Raw genomic sequence first — 18,759 nt, 5'->3', positions numbered from 1 at the left:
ATAAATTTTAAGTTCCAAGCTGGACAATTGTTGTAGTTTTCGAATCTTTAATTTTTGATGCTTGTATGATAATGAAGATAGATAATTTAACTGAGATCGTTGAAGCGTCCAGTTTCCAAATATGTTAATAAATTTTTTAAACAAAAGTTCAGTTAGTAAACACACTCATTAAATCATGTATAAATGGAGTTTAAGCAATATATAATGTATGAACTAGTGGCGCGACCCACGCATAGAACCATTTTAGTCTTTACAATTAAAAAAGGTACATTAAATTGTTTTAAGTATTTTCTTTTCTTTCATTTTTTTCTTTTTTGTTTGGTACAAGCCGTTTAACTATACAGCTGTCTCTAGTTTCGCTAATTATACTACTGCTTAAGCATACCTTACCGGATATTTTCGTAAGCCATGAGTACAATTACTCACTATAGTATTTTAGTTCATTTTTCATGAACATTAAAGCTATAAAAATAATAAACCTGGTAAATAAATTATTTAATTTATTTATTTTATTTTATTTATTTCTTTAGTTTTCGTAGAAGCCATATAGTTATAAATGCATTTCTAATCGTGTTAATATGGGACACTTTAAGCGTGCCTTAACACAAACTTTGGTTTTTTTTTGTAGAGTTAAAGGTAGAAAAATTACTTACAATATCATGCATTACATGTTACCTCTTATTCATAACCATTAAAAAAATAGGAATAATAGAAATACTCATTCAATGATTATTTTTGTAAAAATGTTCCGTTCCTTTTGCACAAAGTGTATTTCTTATAATGACTTTTATTTTAGTAAAAGTTTCCCATTCTCAGCAGACATATAAACGACAATTATGTTTTTTCTCTTTAATGTCCATTTGGCAAGGAATCCAATGAAAGAAGTCGGTGATATATCAGGCAACTAAATCTAACTCGAACTTGTTAGCTAATAAGACGTCATGTAAAATGGAAGTGCAGCTAATAAATTATTTACAAAAGGAATTGCAGACGAAAAAAATGTACTTCTCGTTTTTTTTCTGCAAGACAAGTTCCAATTGAGGAGAAAAGAAAAGTTGTTTGAAATATCTGCATTTAAAATTTTTCTTTTTTTTATTTTTTTTTTTTTTGTTTTCTAATCATTACTCACACAGCAATTAGGGTATTTTTTATTTATTTATTTATTTATTTATTTATTTTGAAGTTCTTTGAATTCGTTTAATGCATCCAAGTACTTTTGCTGTAAAAATATAATGTTCTTGCTGATGGAATGAGCAGTATTTTTTCAATTATCATTATCATTAAAGTGAGTATCGGGAATCAGTTTGCCTAGTGTGTTTCGTTTCCTTAAATTGTTTTCATTAATTTCTTCTCAATGTAAAATTTCTTATACGTGACTAAGTTATCAACACATTCGCACCGTATTATTTTCAATTGAACCTCCCAATAAATCAGAGTATTTTAGTAACATAAAGATATTTTACCCGGAAGGACACGCGGGATTCATTTTGTGAACGCAAGCCTTCAGCAAATACTAATTGCCAAAAACTATCCACCAATTCATTCCTTTCTTATCAGGAGCTGAGTTTGGTCACCCTATTTGCCTTTTGGTAGCAGTTTGAACGGATTTTGGTCATTTGTGCTCCACTAAAACTCGTTTAGTCAATTACTGGGGACATAAAATGACCTCGCGCGTCCTGGATTGTTTCACAGACCACTATTTCGAATGGTCAATACGGTTATTTTGTTTATATCCCTTCAATATTGAAGTTATTTCTTGTAAATACAGTAATGGCAATACCATATGAGAAAGAAATAGGTACTTTTCGAACACTTTTTGCTGAAATTGAATCTAATAATTAGTTTATTAATGAAGAATATGGAGGTAAATATTTTTTTCGAGGGTGGAAATTCGTAGATCATAAAAATTACAGCGAATATGATATTAAGTTGAAAAGAGATGGAAATACTTTAAATAAAATAAATAACTGAGTTTTTAATTGCCAAATATGGTGTAAAGTGGAGTAAAATGAGACGAGATTGCCTTGAATGTAGCAATTTTCTTTCTTTTTTATAGTTTTAATAAATAATGAGTGCTGATGAATAACACGATTTAGAAAAAAAATTCAATGAATGCCTACCAAGGATCGCAACTTCAACCGCGCTTTACTCAAAACTTGAAAATGTCCACTTACATTTCTTTGCTTCTCACTGCCTCAAATGTAGTGTTCTATTCGGAGTATTTCCTTATGAGCTACCGTTAAAGGATCCAACTATGGGCTACTTTTCGATGTTTTCAATGAAAATTCCGTGTACATCTTTGATTTAGAAATTAGAGGACTTTAGCAATGGTAGCTATACATCTCGTCTTTAGAATGAAATGTTTTAAAAAAATCTAAGTTGGAAAGAAAAGGAAGGGAATTTTTTCCCCGTGGCCCATAGTTGTACCCCTACGGGGTACAACTATGGGCCACCTGATTTCAACCTAGAAAACACATTCATAACTTGATTGGCCTATTGTTGGGCAAGACTACAAGTTGTCCTCTGCTTGAAATTCTATAAAACAATTTTTAGTCCATCATTTACCTTTTTTTTTTTTTTTTTTTTCAAACTTTTAAGACTTAATTCTGACTTGTCGTCTTGAGTGATTAATAAAGTTCAACATGGTAAATGTAGGTAACGTTTTTGATTATCTGCCTAGGTTTTAACACAGAAATATTTGATTAAAAAAAATAAAAATATCACCAAATAAAGGCGAGGTACCTATAATTTGGTCTCAGAAAATACATAGGTCTGAAAAATTTTAAACGAGATCAAAACTTTTTTTTTTTTTTTTTTTTTGAAAACTGAAATTCGAAATCACATTTCTTATTCCAAATCTCAGCAAAATGAATAATTAAAAAAAAAATATCGCAGTTGTATTTGGTCCAGATTTCAGTCAGCACCTTCTTCAAAACATCCCATGAGTACGGGCGATAAAGCGATCCATAAGCTTTCTTCTGTCTTTTCTTGCCATTATTTACAATAAATACCTCAAAATATGACGAAAGCATCCCTACAGAGAATAAAATGAAGCTCCAAGGCACTAAAAACCGTGTAAAATAGGTGGCCCATTGTTGTACCCCAACATTCCCATTTTCGATAAATGTTGACAGCTTGCGAAAACTATGAAACATTTTAAGTCAACAAGCGGCTTAATTCGTAACTGACAAAATAGTAAAGCAAATCTGAACTTACCTGAACTTAAAAACAGTGTAAGTGGTCTGCCCAAAGGAGACTTTTGGCTCATCCACGAGTGAGTCGAATCACGCGCTAAGAACGACTAATTTATGGCAATCTCTGATAAAGCGTCTTTTTCTACCTAAATGGTTACATTACCGTGTGATTTGTTTTTTGGAGCTCGTAAGTTCGAAAAAGAGGCCACTAGAGAGCAATATCATCACCATGGCAACAGTGGTCCATTGTTGCCCCCCTTGGCACAAAGTTGTACCATTTGACGGTAATGGGAACAGATACATTTTCATTTTCATAATCACCTGCTTGAAAAAGTATAAATTTTGTGAATTTTCTTGAAATAACTTGTTTTCTTTACAATAATGAATAAGACTTTTGTTTTTATGTTTAGTTTTACAAAATTTTTAATTAGTTTTTTTTTTTTTTTTAAACAAGAAAGGGGGCTGAAAAATTGTGCAACGTCCTGATTTTAAATAAATTTTTATTCCTTATATGCCATCCTATGATAATATTTCTTTAAATTTGAATTTCAAGAGTAAGCACCGCAGCTAGGGGGGGATTAAGTGATTGTTACTCTCTTTTTAAGCTCAATAATGTCTATTTCACATAGCTAGACTTTCATCTTCAAAGGTGACTTTTTTTCTTCTAATCTGATAAAAAAATTTAAACATAGGAATTAACTTTGTAATATAGAAATATACTATGGTAAAATATGTTTGTGAATCGCTCCTAATTTTCCTTTAAATGGGAAAAAATATTGCATAGTTTTTTATTGGGGAGGGGGCGGGTAAAGATCCATAACAAAAATGATAAAATAAAGCATATGCTCAAAAAAGTGATATTTGTGACTGCCAATGATGTTATTTATATTCCTTAAAATGTCTTGAGATGTTGTTCAAGTTTTGTTTGAAATTTGTCTAAATCTCCACCCTGACCCCTTCATGTTTTGTTTCAGGTTATTATGTATATATATATATATATATATATATATATATATATATATATATATATATATATATATATATATATATATATATATATATATATATATATATATATATGTAATAAGTTAGAAAATTGTTTGTATTTTTTATTTTTAAAAAGCTATGCAAGAAACAGCGAGAGGAATTATAGTCTGTGCATAACAGAAAAAATTTGATTTTATAATAACATGTTTTCTCTGATAACAGTGAATATAGAGTTTTTTATTTGTTTTTTGATTGCAGTTGGACAAAATTTTAAATTTATTCTCAATTTTTCCTAGGTCAAATTAAAACTATGATTGAAGCACTTTTTAAAATTATTATGACAAGAGTTTTTTTTAGTAAAAATCATAAATAAAAAATTTAAAAATTCAATGAGATTAATTGTTTGTTATTAATTATTTGTTATATGGTAATCTTCCTTATTATGACATCAATGCTTAGTAGAGAGATGATAGTCATCATAATTTTCTACAAATTTTTAAGTCAAAAATTTTGCACTTGTTTATCATAATCATAACAATTAAGAACAAGAATGTATTATAACAAACATTAACTATATATCAAGTTCGGCTTTTTAAACCCAACTCTCTTTTTTTTTTGGCTCTATTATATGTTTCTTACATAGTTTGCTGTTTAATGCTATTGTTTGATACAAAATAAGATTTTTATTTGAGCTACTGAAATAGCTTTATCGTTTTCAGAGTTAATGTCGCTTTCACAAAGAACGTACAATAAATCAAGCGTCAGAATGTCTGGTACAAAAATTTATGCTCCAATAAAGAGTTAATATGCTCCTAACACAAAAAGAATAAAACTTGACAAAGGTGGTGATTTAAAGCATAATAACAAGAGCCAAGCTAATATTCTCTTTTATTAGACTAAAGTGTAAAATATTATTGTCTGATTTTTTTGTCGGTTTAGCCAGCTTCGGCTATGCTTTTACCCAAAAAACTTAAATATGTTTCAAAAAGGCAGTAAAGTTTGGGAATTTTTAATGAAACTTCAACTCTTCACTGTTCCAAATAAAATTTATGACCATAAAAAACACTAACCGTTTTTGCTTATATTCGCATATTTTTTTACACATCCATCTTTTGTAGATTCGGTAAATACAAAGAAACTATTAAAGTCATTGTAAGAAATACTAGCATCAGTCCTTGATAAAACCTAATGAAACTATAAAACCATTTAGCAATTTCACACAATTATTTTATTTTCGTATTATTATCATTAGAAGTTTTACAAAAAAAGGAAAAACACATTTTTCTCATTTAAATTAAAAGCATTTTAAAGAAGACCTGCTTAAGCGATTACCTCTGTCGAACGATCATCTACGAAATCTAAAGCACATATGACTAAAGATGACAGTTATGTTGGGTCAAAATAGTTGTCAGATATTGGTTCACTACATTGAGAAGGCTTAAACAATAAGATATACCGCCGTGCTAAGCACTGAAGTCGTACCTGCTTTTTTTTTTTTTTTTTTTTTTTTTTTGTCAAAATTGAGGTACGGCCACCAGGTGGTTATTTGTCACATATTCTACCTAAATACAACGTTTTATGGTCATTTGTCACTGAGTAATATTTAAAAAAAAAATTAAGATACATCTGGATTAAATACATGGAGGCACACAACTTTAAACGGAAAGTTTTTCTTTTAAACTCAATTGCAGATGCGACTTTGGTGCTTATTACGGAAGTATACTGGAACATTAAGATTACATAAATGTGAATATACCACTCAACTTGTACGAATGAGAAAGATGAATAATTTTGTCCCGTTAGCTTTAGATGAAAAACATTCGAATAATTAGTAAAGTTAACGTGTTGAAGTTAGAATTCGCTTTCAAAGTGCTATTTCGAATACAACTGTTAGTCACGGCGCGGCGGTTAGCTTAAATGATCCGTCGAGATTTTAAACACTGTGCATTGAAAGGTATGCATGTTAAGTAGGTTAGACTGGGAAATTGCTGCCACCTTGGCAAATGCCGCTACCCCTGAAATTTGAGTCAAGGAAACCGGTTAGCCGGTCTGATAGTTCTTGACCTGTAGCGACAGGCCGATGGTAGCCATTGCGTTCGTTGTTTTGTTCTTACACTGACGAACGTTGTTTTGAAGAAGTTTGATCTTGTTTTACAATTTTGAATAATCTGAGGTATCTACTCGTACCTTTAAATGTTACAATGTCTGCATTTGCTATGAACGAACTTTGACTAGACATTTTAGCCTACATTTTAATAAACAATATTGATCACCTCCGTTTGTTTTCATGTCTATAAATATATATTTCTTCCATCTTGTCGGATCGGGGTAATGACACCACCTCTCCGGGGGTAATGCGGCCAAGATGGCGGCATTACCCCCCGTAAGCGTCTTTAAACTGCATAGGTTAAAATCAATATTTTAAAAGAACGAAAATGCGCTCCTGTAAAGTGTGCTTAGTAAAAACAGAGTTAGTTAACAGATATTATTGTTGAAAGAAGAAACTTGTTAAGAAAATAATTTTGTAAATGCGAGCAATGCGTCTGAAGGTGAGTTACTGGATGCAGCACCTTGTTCATCAAAGACACATAAGGAAGTGCTTCGAAAAACGTTTCTTCAATCGCTGGAAAAGTTTTTACCAGTTCCAAAACTGGCAGCAGAAAGGGTAATAGAAAGTTCTAAAAGAGAAGGCCATTCGTCGATTCTAACGGGAACCCCCAATAAAAGTAGCTTTGGAAAAAATAATGGCTAAAAGAAAGGAAAAGACATTAAAAAAGAAACAAATCGAAGAATATTTGCAGCAAAATGGGAATGTCCAACAAAACTGATTCCAAGGCAAAGAAAGAGAAAACAGTGACAACATGGCAAAAGAAAAAGAATAAATATGTTAAGAAAATAGGCAAGCGACTTTTTAGTTTTGAAAACTCTTCAGATGAGGAGGACATCGACGTCAAAAAGTTTGGTGACGACGACGAAAATGATGACCTTTTTGATCCAAGCAATCCAAACATTCAACTTTGTGCCATATGCAATGAATATAGAACGAACGAACTGTGGTACAGATGCACTTGCTGTAGCAAGTGGGTGCATTCAGAGTGTAGCAATGCTGAAACAGCTGAAAATTACATTTGTAATTTTTGTAAATTTTAAGAAAATCAGATGAATTCAAAATACTGTTTTTTCACTCGTATAAACTAAAAACGTCATTTCTTTTGCTTTTCAATTAATATTTTGAAATACTAATTGTATACAGGATTTTCATTGGCTAGTGGCGGTATTACCCCAGCTCCCTGGGTAACACCGCCACAGTGCAGAGGTTAACGAATTGATGCTTTATGACTATTTCTTTTATGAATTTATTAGTAACAAATTTTGTGTACATTCTTAAGATGGCGTACAGTGTTCCAAAACATTGATCTTGCTCATTAATATGATTTTTGATGGTGATAAAAATTGAAGTTCCTTAAGGTGGCGGCATTCCCCTGGTCTACCCTACATACATTTCTCTAATTTTAAAGGGGTCCTCATAGTTTTCCTATAGTCTTCTTTGATAGTTTTTTGAAAGGTATTTTTAAATGGGGTCAGCTAGGTAACAGAGTTTCAATGTTTCAATTTTAGATCCTTCCTTTTCTGTTGAATAAATTGAGATGAAAAACTCTGCACAATGTGACCAAAAATTCACTTTCTTAGAGTAACTGGGTATAAAAAATTTAACGTTATGACTGTTTGTTAGAGAAAAAAATCTTATTTCCTTTTACCCCAGCTAAGTTTCCTTTTTCCCCAGAACTAGGAATAAATGGACACACCTCATTAATTTTAACATGAGGCTGATGTAGGTAGATGAGCGTACTACCCGTAATCAGTTCAGAAACTTAAGAAGGTCTACTTCAACAGTACTCAGTCTGCAGTCCTCAAACCGTACGCGACCTACTGAATTCTCTAAATGTAATCTGAAATCTTATGAAAGGAAAAATCATACAAATAGTTAAATTATGCACTGACTTTATGTAAAATACACGCAAAGTACAACTTAAATCAAAATTTGAGCTTTCAAAAATAAGAAAAACGTAAAATTAGCTATTTCCATTTACTCCAGGGTACAGTATTCAGGCGGTACATGGAAATGCGTAAATTGCACATCAAAACATAGCTAGGAAAGTGTTATTTATAAATTAATGTTTTAGTAACCTTTCGCAAGAGAAGTAAAATCAGTTGAAGACATTTACTTTGCATTTGTGCACACACTGGGGACAAAAACGTAACATCACTAAACAAGAAATAATAATAAAAAAAAAAAAACTTTTTTTACACTGTCATCCTCATACAAGGTGAAACCTACACAAATGTTTGGAAACAGCACTCTCTAATTTTTTTTTTCCATATTTTACCTGGTTTTCACTCACCAACAGTTCAGTTTGAAAAATTACCACAAGTCAGTGTCGTAACACAGTTTGTTTCTATGTACCCCATGTTTACTTTTATCCGAACTTACCCTAAATCAAAATTTCATCCAAATACAGTCGAGCCCGCTTAATGGAATATCGGATAATAGAACATCACGCTTAATGTAATAAAATTCCAATGTACTACACCGTTGATGTGTGTTATTTTTATCCCGGATAATGGAATATCCCGCTTATTAGAATTATTCTTCCTGGCAAATTGCTTATTCCATTAAGTGGGCTAGACTGTATATTATATTATTTTTATTATCATTGCAGATTCGCCTGTATTTGTGCTCGGAGTTGCTGTTTCCTGAGAACGAGACGGATATGTTTTACCTGATGGCTTGTCGTACCGAAAGAGGTTTGTACCTCAACCTTGAAGACTACCGTAGAGACACCTGTGCTAGATGTTATTTCTACCTTCCTCCTTTTGCCTTTCGAGACGATAATAGTCGACTCGTGTAAGTTAATATTCTATATTAATGCTCTATTTTGGTTGTCCTCCATGGCTCTGTGGTAGAAACTTTTATATGCTGAATGACGTGGGTTCGATCCCCGCTGTGCCCTGGGTGTTATTTCTCTATGTGCTGCAAATTGTTCTTGTGGTCTTTTATCTGTAAATAAATAAATAAGATCAATCTCTCGAGACAGTGGCATCAATTATCCCGTAGTGTTTTTTAACTACCCCCGGATACCAAAACAACAACAAATATCTATGTCAAAAAACACCTTTTAATCACATTCAATTTCTGCCTTTTTACAAAAAAAAGCACACAAAAAGAAATCTCATTTGCTGCTGCAAGTATTATTGAAAAAAAGAAATGTAGAAAACTACATTTCCAGTACATTTTGGAAAAATGAATGCTAGATACCTTGTTAAATTTTTAAAATTTATATTCAGTGAATAAAAAATTAAAATCTTCGGAGTAGAAAAAAATGCTTATGGTTTTATCGTTTTCTCATATCTATACATTATATTTTATGAAGTTATTAATTTCTTGAAAGAAATAATGTCCCTCCGTAATCGTTGTATTATTTTAATCATTCCTATGTCATGTTAAATCACGCCGTGAACTTTTGTGTCTTCTTTTTTCTATAAGGTCCTAAATAATTAAATTGACAGCTCCGACAGTGTTAATTTCATTTAGCTTGCTATCTCAATAGGACTCTTAGGAGTCATTCATATTTTTAAAGTATTTTAAAACAAATTTAATTACGTTGATATGTTCTGAATTTTTAAATTTACCAACTTTTTAACATTGATTGTCACGATTTAAATATTTTCAACAAGTCATTTTATAATTTTAAGTCTGGAAGTTCTACAATTTAAAATGTTTAATTTGTTTTAACAGTCATTTTTATGCTATTTGCCACTGTAATTTTAATTTTTCTGTAGTGTGGAATGCATTTTAAACAAATAAATGAATAAAATAAATAAATACATTTAGAAAAAAAAAAAGAATAACAAATATTTGTTACTGATTACTATGATTACTTTCCCTTCAATGTTTCAAAACGTCTAACTCGAAGTTTCCAAACAATTTTACAGTTCGAAAGATTATGTGTGTTTTTTAAAATGTGGATAAAACTTTAAGAGATGATAGTACGCATCAAAACAAAAGTATTTCATCAAATGATGATGATTGTTAGAAATTAGAACGAGAAAACTCTTTTTTCAAGGGAATTTCAAACCTTCAAATTCCTATCCTGTTGCATACTATCAGAAGAAGAACTATAATAATATAGCATGCAAATGTTATACGGGAAAGAAGAACTCCTCTTCGAAACTTTTCCTTTTCTAATTCATGAAAGTCGTATTCCGACTACACAATTGCCATTCATGGAAGGAAAGTAAAACCTTCACTAAACATGGAAGAGCTGATGCGTAACTTATCTGCCTAACTACAAATGGAGAAGGTTCAGAGGCTCAACGATTGTAAGAAAGCTCAATTTTTCCAGCTATAAGTTTCTCGACCGTAAAGCGCTTGCTACTACAGAAGTGTGCAAAGGGGTCCTATCTTCTTCCACGGTTGGATGGAGGACTTGAATATCGTAGCTTCAGAGCAACAATAATATATCTAAGCCTAAAAACAACGCTCAGGTAACCTACTTTTGCTCTGAGTTGACGATGTACGGACGAAACTTTAGTTGTGGAAAATATATCCTTGTTATGGTGGCTCATATGGCAGGCACACCATATATTTTTTGGTCCATCCTTGACCATGTTCACAATGGGCTTTTTATAACTGAATTTCCGCTTTAAGCACATGCAGATATTTCTAGTTCTGAAAAAATTAATTTAAACGACATATAAGTTACATATAAAAGTAAATATATGTAGCATTCATCTCAGAAAGTTATGTTGAGTGACTCATTTGTACTTTTCATTGAATGGCTTTTTTCAAAGGTCCTATTCGCTTAAATTGCGTGAGAAAAATAATCGAATTTATGCTGCTAAAACCAGTGGGTTTCAGGGTTTCAGCAGCAAAAAGCGTAAAATGCATTTTTTGGGCAACTGGTTCTTTTCACGGATAAACGTACCTTCACACGTGGAGGTGCATTTAACACCCACAATCAACATGAAAAGAAGAATGTAAATTATATTTCTGTGTCACACTTTGTACACATAATTTATCAACGACTCTTTCCATCAATGATAACATTTTAAGACTTCATCCTCTGCTTGAATACCTTGAGGAGGCAGCAAAATACGTGCTTCCAGACAGTTTCATCGACATTCCCCACGCATGCGTCTGTTAAGTTTAATTCCAGCAAGAATGATTGGGCCACAGGCTTATTATGTACGAGACACGTAAAGCTATCGGGATATAACAATATCAAAACGGTGGATTCTTCAAGTTAGTTCTGCAGTCACATGCAGGGCCGTATCCAGAGGGGGGGCCTGACGGACCCGGGCCCCCCCCCCGAAACCCGAAATGTTTTGTACCGTAAAACAGAAGAAGGTTTTTTTTTTAATTCGTCAGAAAAGGAGAATAACAAAGTTTTTTTAATTCTTAATTTTGCTACTATTCAAGATTTATAATATTTTGAAGAAATACAGAAAAAGCAATTCTATTTCTCATTAGCCACAAGGCACACTTGAAATTTAGACCTTTAATTAGGACTTCCTGCTTTCTTTCCCGATTCAATTCATGACAGTCCAGGGTCAAGGCAGGCCCCTTGTCAGTTTGGTAGACTTTTCAAGTCTGTGCACTTCCTCCTCCAGGGGTGTGCACAGAAATTTTGGGGCTGTCACAAAGGCTTTTTTTGGGCCCTCCCATATTGTTTACCTATATTTTCAACCCTAGATTTAAAGATATTGGGCACCATTTAAGCTCGGGACCGGACCAACAGGTGTCCCTTCTCCCCTCTGTACTCGACCCTGCCCTCTTCCCCCTAAAACTCTTATAAAACTTACACTGTACTGATTTCGAGCCAGGGACTCCCCAAAGGCTGAGCACCTAGTTTCCGATTAGGCGAGTATCTTGTTACCAAGATGTTTCACTATCATGGAAGTTCTTATGTTATTGCTTGTTTTATTTTTTTTTCTTACTTCTACTGCATACTGTTAATACCTTAAGTATGAGGAAAAAAATTACACTTACTCTACTCTTTTTCATTTTCTGCACTACTTGTGATTGAAAAAAAAAGTTTGTTTCGAGAAATATTTCATTGCATTTATTAACTTAAAACGGGTGTATCTTACAAAGTTATAAGGGCTTCAAATAATTTCAACTGTTCGAGAGTATTTGAAAATTATTTAAGTTTTTGAAATTCCTTGAAAAGTTCTTCAATTTTGTATCATATCAAGAAAATAAAGTATGAATTGTCCAAATGACCAGAATATTACTCTTCCGTTCTTATTTTCTGCATGTCTACACTATTTCTTTTAAACTATTTTGTACAATTTTCATACTGTAGGGCATTTAATGAAAAAAAGTGGGAGTAGGGGGAGTGATCAAAAACTAACTCCACTAAAAGCCGATATGAGCAGATGACGGGGTAATTCTTTTTTTTTTTTTCCTCTCTCGTTTTTCCTCTCTGTCCATTAATTTTCATGATTTGTCGAGCAAGCAATTTTTATTTTGTTTGATCTTGATTGGCAAAAGAATGTATAACTTTTTAAAAACTTTGCCTTTTTTTTCATATTTTCGTTGTTTCAATTACCTAATATCAGGCCTCAAAATACAGATTTTTTTTTCAAAAATTTCTCGGGGGGAGAAACCGCCGGATTCCCTGAAATTATGGATGTTCTATATCCGACTTAAAGGGGCACTCTCCTGTTATCTTTACCACTACAAGGTGAATAAGAAAAATAATAAGAAATTAAAATAAAATAACAAAATTCAAACAGTGGAATCATTAAAAATCGAGACAAAAAGGGTTCTATGTTAACATTTTTATGCGTTTGGTATGTCTATATATACTATATGTGTGTGTGTTAGGGCAATGTGCTAATCCGGGCCCCTCCCGAAAAAAATTTCTGGATACGGCCTTGGTCACATGGAGAGGGTCTTGGATTTTCTGTCACTCATGAAGTGGATAAAAGCCTACTATTATTTCGGATGAGTCATTGATGCTTAGAAGATTTTTTATCTGAAACATATTGTTTGTGTAAAAATGAATATTTCTCGATCAAAAATTATTGTTGTAACAACATATCAAGATTGATGTACACATTAGGGTGGTCACAAGGTACATGGAGAAAAACTTTTTTCAACTAATCTTTTGCGGCATCCCCCTAAAATATGCCAATAGACTAGAAAATGTGATTTGGAAAGTTTCAAGTCATTTTGATGATATTAACACGTGCCGCAAAGAGGCTTAAAGTTTCAACTGTAAAACTGAAACTATTCATTATAGAAACTTCGTTCTGGTCTCATTATATAGAGGATTTTATTCTCATTAAGTCTAATTTCATCTAAATTCTTGTAAAAATTGATTGAACATTATTCAGGATTTTTCAAATCAGGTCGTAGCTAATATCCGCAAAGTCGCGTAAAAAGAACGAATCATTAATATAAATTGTATTGCTTCTTATAGTTAATGGTTGTAACCCCCTTTCAATGTTAAGCTATCAGAGCAAAAACAGCAATATTATCAGAAATATATGCAGTGAAATCATGTTACAACGAATACCGATACAACGAAATATCTGTTTCAACGAAAGAAATTTTCAGCTCCGATTTGATTTCCATTACGCGTTGCTTGAATTTCATTACTACAAAAATCTCGTTACAACGAAGAAAATTTCTGGTAATTTGAAGTTCGTTGTAACAGAATTTTACTGTAGTATAGTTATGTCTCTAAAACTCAAAGCAAAACAAATAACTGCATGTAAAACTTATAAAATTAGCTGTAGAGGCCATAAACACGGAACGTTGCTTTCCTCCTCGGTGGCAGTGCTAAACACTAGCTTAAAAATCCCAGTCTTGTAAGGGTTTTCGATCCCTCAGAGAAAGGAAAAACTACGATTCCCAGGAAAGTGGCCTGTGTTCTTAGACGAGAACTTGTTAGGGTTTTCGTTAAAATGACGGTCATTTTATGGCTCTTTTCTGGAGTACAAACCTGCGTTTTGTGAGTACAGTTGTTATAGAATAAGTTTTTGTATTTAGCATGTCTTTACTACATCTTAGAAGTTGGTTTGAAAGCAGTTTTGATTTGCAAAATAGGTACGTCCACTAGTCTTCAACCAGATATTTTTCAAGAATTTCAGGATGAATGGTATAGATAAGAGGCAATTCAAAGCAAGTATAGAAGATAAAAAACAAAATAAGCAATCCAGGTGAAATTTCAAGCTTCCTTTTTGAGAAATAAAAACAGTAGCAGCTTACGGATGCCTATAAAAAGTTCATTCCACTTTGCTTAACGTATTTATGGAGTCTTTCTGCAAACAATGTTACTTTTCGAGTACCTGACGCTATTCATCACACAACATGGATGCTTTGCACAATATGGTTTGCTTCTCACTACGTCATATGGCAAAGGCCATATGACGTAGTGAGAAGCAAAGGGATGTAAGTGGACTTTTTAAAGTTCCTTATAAAATGCGTTTGAAGTGCAGATCCTAGGTAGGCTTTCGTTGAACTTTTTTTCTAAATAATGCTATATAACAGCCCCTACCAGAGCTACTAGTACCAGCTCTTGCCCCTAAGCAGAGGAGACGTTTCCCTATTATTTGTAATGATTATCTCAAAAATTTTAATTTTGTCAATTACATTCCTTTGTTTTTCTCTTTGCCTCATATACTCTTTAAAAATATATCTTCTCGGGGATCAGCTTTCCTTAATTGATTTAAAGGTAAAAGGTATTGAAGATATTTGGTTGTTTATCAACAATATTTACGGAAAAGTATGGTTTATTGTCTGCGATCCAGCTTTGGTCACCAACCAAGATCTACAGTTAGTAAAATCTTTGGTTCAATACAAGAATATTAGGAAGATGACGTAGGCACAGAACTACCTAAAATAATTAATCATTTGTAGTCCCTGAACTCAGAGAAGGATGCATTTCCCTTTTTTGATGATACTTTAGGGAGAAAATTTAAGATCAAAACAAAGACGGCTGCAAAATTAAAATCCGAAGTAGGAGATAATGAAGATGATTGTGATGATAGGGATACAAAGGCACAGTTCAATCTGAAAGAAGCTTAGTTTATTGGACAATGCAGATTTTTTCCATTTTTCCTCAAACTTTTTAAGAGATACAATTTTTTACAGAGATTCGGAATCGATACAAAGTTTTTAAATACTGATCTTGATGAATAGTGTGAAAACCAATATTATATTAAAGCTAAAAAAAATTGGAAACAGTTTAAGGGTTGTCAATGGCACAGCTGAAACAGATGTAAAACTAATTTCTAACTAAGGACAGTTTCTATTACAGGTTATGTCCGAATGCAAGCACATTCTTTCCACAATCATCAAAAGCTGTCATATCAAAGCCATTACCACTTTAACTTCTCAATGAAAAGTAATAATATAATGATGTATAATTTAATAGTGTAAGCAATAAAATGCATTAGATTTTTTCTTCTCTTTTTTGTAATTTTGACTCTGCTTTCTCATCTGAACTACTTAGTTATTTTATTTTAAATCAGCAATTTGATGAATTTAATTTTTAAAGTACCCCCAAATGAGGCCTTTTTAACGGATAAATTTCATTCAACAAAGAGAAAATAAATGTAATTGAATATTGTAATGATTTTAGATCTTTGCATGAAAATTCCTTATTGATAATATCTTCCATGACCTGACATGAAAAATGCCCGGTACCATTCTATAAATTTTGTTTAAAAAATGGATAAGATAACTCATCACGAGAATAAAATTTCCTATAAAATGAGACCAGAACGAAGTTTCTAGGATGAAAAGTATTGGTTTTAAAGAAAAAAAAACTACGATTTTTTGCTAAAAGTCACTGTTTTTCGTAACTTTAGCCTCTTTGCGAAACGTGTTAATATTATCGGATTGAGCTGCAACTTTGCAAATCATGTTTTCTAGTCCATTGACACATTTTAGGGGGATGCCGCGGAAGAAATTCGAAAATAGATTTTTTGTGACCACCCTAGTACACATCCATATTCAACAAGAACTATGGAAACATTGAAAATTTAAAGCACACATAAAAGCACGCTGAGGCACTTTCCTTTAGAAAAAGGTGTTCCAATTGCCTGAATGTGCACTGAAACAGGTTCCGAATGAGCTTCATTAAAAAGAAAGTGTACTAAAATTTGTTCTGAATGTGTCCCGTTTATTATATTTGTTAAATTTAAGGTTGGTAACACATTTGAAAACATATTGAGAGCACATTTGAGAAAAAATTTGGAACAATTTGGGCGAACTTGCGATATTATCGCGTTCTTTCGTGAAAATGTAATTTCAACATTTTTTTTTAACTACCAGTCAATAGAATCTCTCAATAGGATGCGACTAGAAAAATCGTTTTCGGTTGGTATTGTAAATTCCCCTGAAAAGAATAGCCTTCTCTGGTGACCCAACTCCCCTGCCGTCTGTTGCCCAGTGGCAGTTGACAGCTGCCGCGCTATATTGCTGTAAATTGAACAGCAAAAACTACTGGTATAATCAAAGAATTACTGTAAGTACTGTAAGAAGCGACCCAAAAAGTCTGTTAGGAAGTGTTCTAATAGAAGAAATCAGTGTTCAAAAAAATGTTATTAAAATGTTCCTATAAATGTGCTGAACAAAAACGTTTTCTAAAAAGTGTTTTGAAAGCTGTTCCAAAAAGTGTGTTGGAAAGTTTTCTAAAAACGGAGACAAATGTTTGGGCTCAAAAAGGGTTAAAAATCTGTTCAAAAAGTGTGTATCAAGATTTAGTGTATGTGTAAATTGACTCCTACAAGGTGGTTTGTTTAAACTTTAAAAACGATTTTTACGAAAGATTTCATGTCAAAAAATTTTAAGTTTATAAATATTTTCAAAACAGAAACCTTCATTTTTGAGAAATTGCACTAGGAATGCATTTCTTGATTGTGCCAAGAGCTTTAGGCAATAACTCCCTTTTCAAAATTCTTCATATTTTTTTTTTCACGATTGCGTGCATACCAAATGTTGCAATTTGAGTTCTGACTCGTTCTCGGTTATTATATCCAGTGACTGAGATTACAGTCAACTGTTTTCCCGTTTGTATGTTCTGGATTGTGATTACAATCTCCCGCCTACAAAACAAACATTGAAATTTCAATCGGAGTTTGTCAAGCAAATGAGATTGTAATCTTCTTTTGTAATTTTTTTCCTGAATCCAGACTGCGATTAGTCTTATGTCTGCAACGTGTTGATGATCAATGTGACAAAATTGTCATGACATTTTTCTTTTTAAAAAAAACTGTTGTTTTTATGACAGAGTTTTTGTATTGCATTACTTCCCCTTCCCTTTTTCATTCACAAAAGGGTTAAATTTATTTTATTTAAAAATTATATTACCTATACGTAGTGATCGAAAATATAACTTGTTTTACAATCTTTAATTGTTTTCTTTTCATTGATTCCCAGTGTTTTTTGCAACATGATCATAATAGAACATTACGAAAATTATTTTAATTATATAATGCTGTGTATTTAAAATGTACTTAGTGTGAATGCAACAAAAAGGCCAAAAATGTTTCTTACGTCAACGCTTATGTTTTTCTTGAATCAAAAGCTGAAATAAAAGTTTTTTTAATCCAGTCATTGCCCAAAATAAAACAAATAAGACGTGTAGGTTTTTTTTTTTTTTCAAAAAAAAAAAAAAAGAAAGAAAGAAATTAAATGCAGAAAACCACCAGTTTTGCATTGTTTATATTTTATACTGGTAAAAAACACATATTTAGTGATCAGACCGTAACACACACTTACACCTATTATAACGTTTCATAAAAGAATTGCTCCAAAGTAAATCAATCTGCACTAACAATATAACGTAAAGCTTTTAAGGTCCTGCAACTTAACCTTTTTCCACACAAAATTAACCGGCATCATGATTGCAATTCATACAGTAATTCTTTACAGGTTAATTGAGATGCTTAAACACTGTTTGAATTTCCAATGAATTATTTTGATCTTGACAGAAGAACATAATGCTGGTTTTGTAATCATACGTTTTTATATAAAGAAAAAAAAAATGTTGCTACAAAAGAGGATGGCTATTTTTACAAAAATAAATCTTCTTTTCCGTCACGCAGTTACGATGCATCCACAGGTTATCTCATCGATCCATGGGCCAATAAAACTTATGATGCAGATCCGGAGAACATCAGCCATCCTGCTTACGCAACGTTTCAGTCGGATCTGTTCGCTCGCAAATGGATTGCATGCTGCCGAGCAGCGTTGGATTGCTGTAGTCAAATGATTTCCGATCCACAGCCTAATGACACAGGTAAGGTGGTAAAAGGCCTTTTGAATATTTTAATTTCTGTGAAACAACTAATTTTACGTTTCATTACGTATTATACTTTATCAACTAATGTTTTCGTTATTGAGTTATAGTATATATTAGATTATTTTTTGAGGGGATTTTGATACCTCACTTTCGTAGCTGAACGTTGTGGAGCAGATAAGGAGACTCAATATTTAAGTCAATTTAAAATTGCTTTTTTTCCATACAGGCATGTTAAATCGCTTTCAAAAAAAACTAGC

At 32.4% G+C, this 18,759-nt stretch overlaps 1 protein-coding gene across 8 annotated transcripts in view; it reads left to right on the top strand.

Annotated features, from left to right (window-relative positions):
- LOC129220288 (calcitonin gene-related peptide type 1 receptor-like) overlaps positions 1 to 18,759 on the top strand; it is a 141,088-nt gene that overhangs the window by 24,775 nt on the left and 97,554 nt on the right. For all 8 annotated transcript variants that reach the window (XR_008580458.1, XR_008580457.1, XM_054854675.1 and 5 more), the window contains exons 2-3: positions 8,903 to 9,087; positions 18,306 to 18,499. Coding sequence is in view for 6 of the 8 variants with exons in the window: in XM_054854675.1 (XP_054710650.1) it covers positions 8,903 to 9,087; positions 18,306 to 18,499 (379 nt within the window). In the remaining 2 variants the exon portion in view is untranslated. The remainder of the gene's footprint in view (positions 1 to 8,902; positions 9,088 to 18,305; positions 18,500 to 18,759) is intronic.

This window comes from Uloborus diversus, chromosome 4 (assembly GCF_026930045.1).
Source record: "Uloborus diversus isolate 005 chromosome 4, Udiv.v.3.1, whole genome shotgun sequence".
In the NCBI taxonomy this organism is placed as follows: domain Eukaryota; kingdom Metazoa; phylum Arthropoda; class Arachnida; order Araneae; family Uloboridae; genus Uloborus; species Uloborus diversus.
Note: the sequence above shows the minus strand (reverse complement) of the source record. Positions and strands in the feature narration are given on the sequence as shown.